Source organism: Monoraphidium neglectum, assembly GCF_000611645.1.
Source record: "Monoraphidium neglectum strain SAG 48.87 unplaced genomic scaffold scaffold00433, whole genome shotgun sequence".
Taxonomy (NCBI): domain Eukaryota; kingdom Viridiplantae; phylum Chlorophyta; class Chlorophyceae; order Sphaeropleales; family Selenastraceae; genus Monoraphidium; species Monoraphidium neglectum.
The window spans coordinates 1-4174 of NW_014013195.1; the positions used below are offsets into that span (position 1 = coordinate 1).

General features: G+C 71.0%; 2 protein-coding genes across 2 annotated transcripts in view; one reads left to right on the top strand and one right to left on the bottom strand.

Moving 5' to 3' along the window:
• Positions 1-79: 79 nt before the first annotated feature.
• On the top strand, positions 80-283 carry MNEG_3444 (hypothetical protein; the record flags this gene model as incomplete). Its single annotated transcript, XM_014048072.1, has 1 exon — positions 80-283. One exon carries the CDS (start codon positions 80-82, stop codon positions 281-283), a length of 204 nt encoding a protein of 67 aa, XP_013903526.1.
• A 2503-nt stretch (positions 284-2786) lies between these two features.
• The window catches only part of MNEG_3445 (hypothetical protein), a gene marked incomplete at both ends in the record, with an annotated part of 2697 nt that continues 1309 nt past the window's right edge, over positions 2787-4174 (bottom strand). The window contains 2 exons of the mRNA XM_014048073.1: positions 2787-3553; positions 3821-4150. Coding sequence (XP_013903527.1) covers positions 2787-3553; positions 3821-4150 — 1097 coding nt within the window. The remainder of the gene's footprint in view (positions 3554-3820; positions 4151-4174) is intronic.

Below are 4174 nucleotides of genomic sequence, written 5' to 3' on the forward strand. Positions count from 1 at the left end.
GGTGGGGCCGTCGGGCGGCGCCGGCGTGTTTGGGCGGGCGGGCAGCGAGGAGGCGGGTGACTCTGGCGGCGCGGGGGAGATGGAGGAGGGGGAGGACGAGGGGATGGCCTCTGGCGGTGAGGGGTCAGGGCAGGACGGCGGCGCCGAGGCGAGCGGCACGGCCGGCGGCGCCGGCAACGGCGGCGGCGCCGCCGCGGGCGGCGCGGGCGTGAGGCGGCAAGGGGTCGACGAGGAGCTCGCTGACATGGCGGACGCGCTGCTGCTGCTCCACGAGGGCGCGTGATCTGATCTGATCTAATGTGGGCGGTCCAACGCCATCTGTCTGGTGTGCGACACGCCCACAAGTGCAGGCCGGCGCACGCGCCGGGCGCCGCCGCGGAACGCTGCCTCGCACCGTGTTCGGCGCCCCGCTTGGGTTGCGGCCGGCTGGCCCAGGAGAATCGCCGCAGGAGCCGCGGCGCGCGTGTGCGCGCACGCACAGGGTGCACTCTCCGCTGCGCCGCGGGTCCGCGGGGCCCGGGGACGGGCGCTCGCCGCCAGGACGGCCTGGCAGCACAAGAGAAGATAAAAGCGAGAACGGCAGACATAAGAGATGAGTCTAGTGAAGAGGCGGCACGGCGGCCCCGGCCCGCGCATCTTGGTTTCACCTTTGTTTTTTTGTGCACACGGCACGGCCCGGCTCCCTCTGTTCCCTCCAAAGGGCGCGTCGCTGCGGGGCCGGTCGCCGCAGGCAGCATTTGACACTGATCGCTGATGGGGTGCCGCCCCCACCCTCTGCAGTGAATACGCGCGCGTGTGTATCATTGTGGCGCAACGCAAGACAGGTTGCGGCCGCTGTTGCGAGACAGCCAGGCACCCCCCACCCCCGCCCTCGCCGTTGTGACAGGGCCGGCGCGGGGCGTGACGCCCCACGCCGCAGGAAGTGGGGTGGGGGTGGCGACGTTTGGACCGGAACTGGGGATGCAGCGGCAGCGCCGCCGGCCGGCGCGCTGATTGTGCGCGCCGCGGCGGCGCGGCTGCGATTTTGTACTAACGAGCTGAGTCTCTCTTGCACGCGGCTATCCCTCACCGGCGCTGCCCCCCGGGCCGCGGCGCGGGGCGGGCCTCACGCCATCCGGCAGCCTTGCCCCACCCTGCCGGGATGCGTGGCCGGGTGCATTGCCCCGCCGCGCCGCGTGCGCGCCGCTGACAAAACTGCGCCCAGCGCGCCCCTCCCCTTTCCCGCGCCGCGCCGCGCTATGTTGTACCGTGGACGGCCCAGCACGCATTGTTGGGCCGCGGCCGGCGAGTGGCATCCGCCCGCAATGCCACCAGCGCCGGCGCCGCGTGCGGCGCGCGGAGGGGGGCGTCGTTGACAGCGCCGCCGCCCGGCCGGGTGCCGCCGGCAATAAGCGCGCCGCCCCCTCTCTTTCACAGTTGTGGAGAAGAAGGCCCGGAAGCCCGCACGTCTGCATGCTTGTGCCCCTCTGCCTCCCACGCATGCATGCTCCCCCCAGCGTTGGCGGGCGCGGGGGCCGGGGACGGCGGGGCGCGCGGCGCTGTGCGCGGGGCGCGTCTCGCGCGGCGCGTCCTTGCTGCACATGTACTATTAATTGCCATGCCAAAGACTGGGGCCGCGGGGCTGCGCCGCCGCGCCACCCGCGCGCGGCGCGAGGCGGAGCGAGAGCTGCCCTTGCGGCGGCGGGCGGACGATCCCTGGCCGCCGCCTGTGTGTGCGCGGGCCCCGCCACCCAGCCCTGCTTCCAACCCAGCGGCGCCCGGTCCCTGCACGTTCGCACGCCGCCGGCGGGCGCCCCCCTTCGCGCCTCATCACCACGACACCCACTATCACTGCGCAGCCGCACACCTGGCCCACGCCCCCTCCAACGCCACCCACTTCTGCAACCCTTGCTCAAGCAGTCCCCAAAGTTTTTTCGCGTCGGTTGCTGCCCGTGCTCTGGCCTCCCTGCAATGCCGCCCCGCGCGGCCCCGCGCGACAGGGGCCGCAAGATTCCGGGCATGTGGCGCGTCGGCAGGGGCTGCCGCGCGCCCGCATCCGCATGCATTCGCAGCGCGGGCGCGGCCCAGCGAGGGTGGGCCGCCCCGCCACCTTTTGAGAGCGGGAGAGAGAGCCTTTGTGGACCTAAGACGCACCGGTGGGGCGAGCCCTTTAGGACTCGGGACCCTTCCACGTCACCAACACACGCGCACGCACGCACGCCATACTCTGACACTTGTAAAACAGATGTACACGACGCCCACCAGCGCGCGGCGGGCCAGCCCCTGCAGGATCTCGCGCCAGGGGCGGATGGCGTGCGGAAAGGACGCCGGCCAAAGCAGCAACGCACGACATCCAGGAAACAGGGCCTGCACTCAAAAATTGAGCATGCCAGCTGCAGGGGCAGCTGAGCCAGGCAGCAAGACACAGGGTACCAGCCGGTTGCGTTGCGTTTTGGCTGTACTCAGAGGACTGTCTGCTGGCTGGAGCGAAGGCTGCATGATAAGCCCCGCACCCACCTTGTCACCCTCAAGGCCCCGGACCCATGTTAGCAGCTACAGTAGTCATTAAGCGCACACCCCTTGGCAAGGAACGGCAAAAAGTTACAGCAATAAAACCTAGAAGCCACAGGCGGCGGCTCACCGATTCCAAGTCTGCATTGCTACCGTGAGCCCCTGAAAAGGAAGCATACATGTGCCAACTGACAGCTGACCCGCTTTAGGTCAAATCTGGTCAACTGTACACCTAACCTACGCCTGACACCCTATCCAGCCTGGCGTACCAACCAAACAGTAGGTCCAAGGCAGCCTCAACCCATCCGCCGGCCCCCCGCCCCGCCGACCTTCTGCACGGCCGCGACGCCCGCGCCGCCGACCGCGCCCGCGGCGCGGGCTGCGCCGTTGCCGCTCGTCAGCGCGCAGGCCGTCGTCTTGCCGCCCTGCCCCAGGTAGCATTTGAAGCTCTCCGACTCGTAGCACTTTGAAAACCCGCCCGCGCCGGCCGGGCAGCCCACCACCTTCAGAGGGCTCTTGTCGCCGGAGCAGAGCGCAGCCTTCTGCGCCCGGCAGTCGTCCACGGGCGGGCCGCCGCCGCCGCCGCTTGAGGAGGAGGACGAGGAGGACGCTGACGTGGCGCCGTTGCCAGCTGGCGGGAAGCCAGCCGGGAAGGGCGCGTTTGGCATCATCATATTGTCGGGTGTTGGCATGAAGCCCATCTGTGGGAATTGGGGCGGAGCAGCGGGCCCAGCCGAGGACGCTGAGGCGCCCGCCTTGGAGGCCGCGCCGTGCTGCTGCTGCTGCTGCTGATGGTGCTGCTGCTGCTGCTGCTGCTGCTGCTGCTGCTGCTGCTGCTGCTGCTGCTGCTGGCGGGGGGCAGAGGCCGGCCGCTGGGGCGCGGGCGAGCCTGCAGCGGCGCCGGCACGTGCGGAGGCGCGGGAGCCGCCGGAAGCGGAGGGTGCGGCCCCGGGGCCAGGGGCGGTCCCAGCGGGGGCGCTGCCGCCATAGTCCTCCTCCCAGTCGTCCCAGCCCTGATCATTGAAGAACGGGGCGTTGAAGAACGGGGCGCCAAAACCTGCACCTGCAGAAGACAAGTGCGGGAGAGGGCACCACGCATCGCAAGCGGCGGGACAGGAGAGCGGGTTGGTTAGGGTTGCTGCTGCAGCGAGGTGCTCCATGTGCAAGTGGGGGCCACGACGGACCGGGCCGCCATCATGTGGCGAGCAAGGGGCGGGTGTGCAGGGTTGCTGATGCGGCTGCGTGCCCCCACTTAACAAGGACCTGCGTCACTCCTGGCAACCCGGCCCCCGGAAACTCGCCCCCTGCCTGCCGCCCAGCGCGGGCGCACCTGTGGAAGCGGCGCCGTTCCAGCCGCCAAATGGCCACGACGACGGCCACGACGGCCAGGGCCACCACGCACTGTTCGGCGGCCCACTGCCGCCCCAGGCGCCGGCCCACGCGCCGGGGTAGCCCCAGCCGAAGGGGCGGGCCTGCTGCGCGTCGCTCGTGGGCCTGGCGGCGCCGGCGATCGCCGCCGGGCGAGTGGCGTTGCCGTTAGTCAGCGATGACGGCGCAATAACGAGGCGGCCGTCCTGAGACACTAGTGAGACCGGCCCGCTGGCGCCGCCGTCGTCGACGCCTACAGCTCCAGCAGGGGCGGGCTCCAGGGCCCGCTCGCCTGCGGCGGTCCCCGAGACAGCGG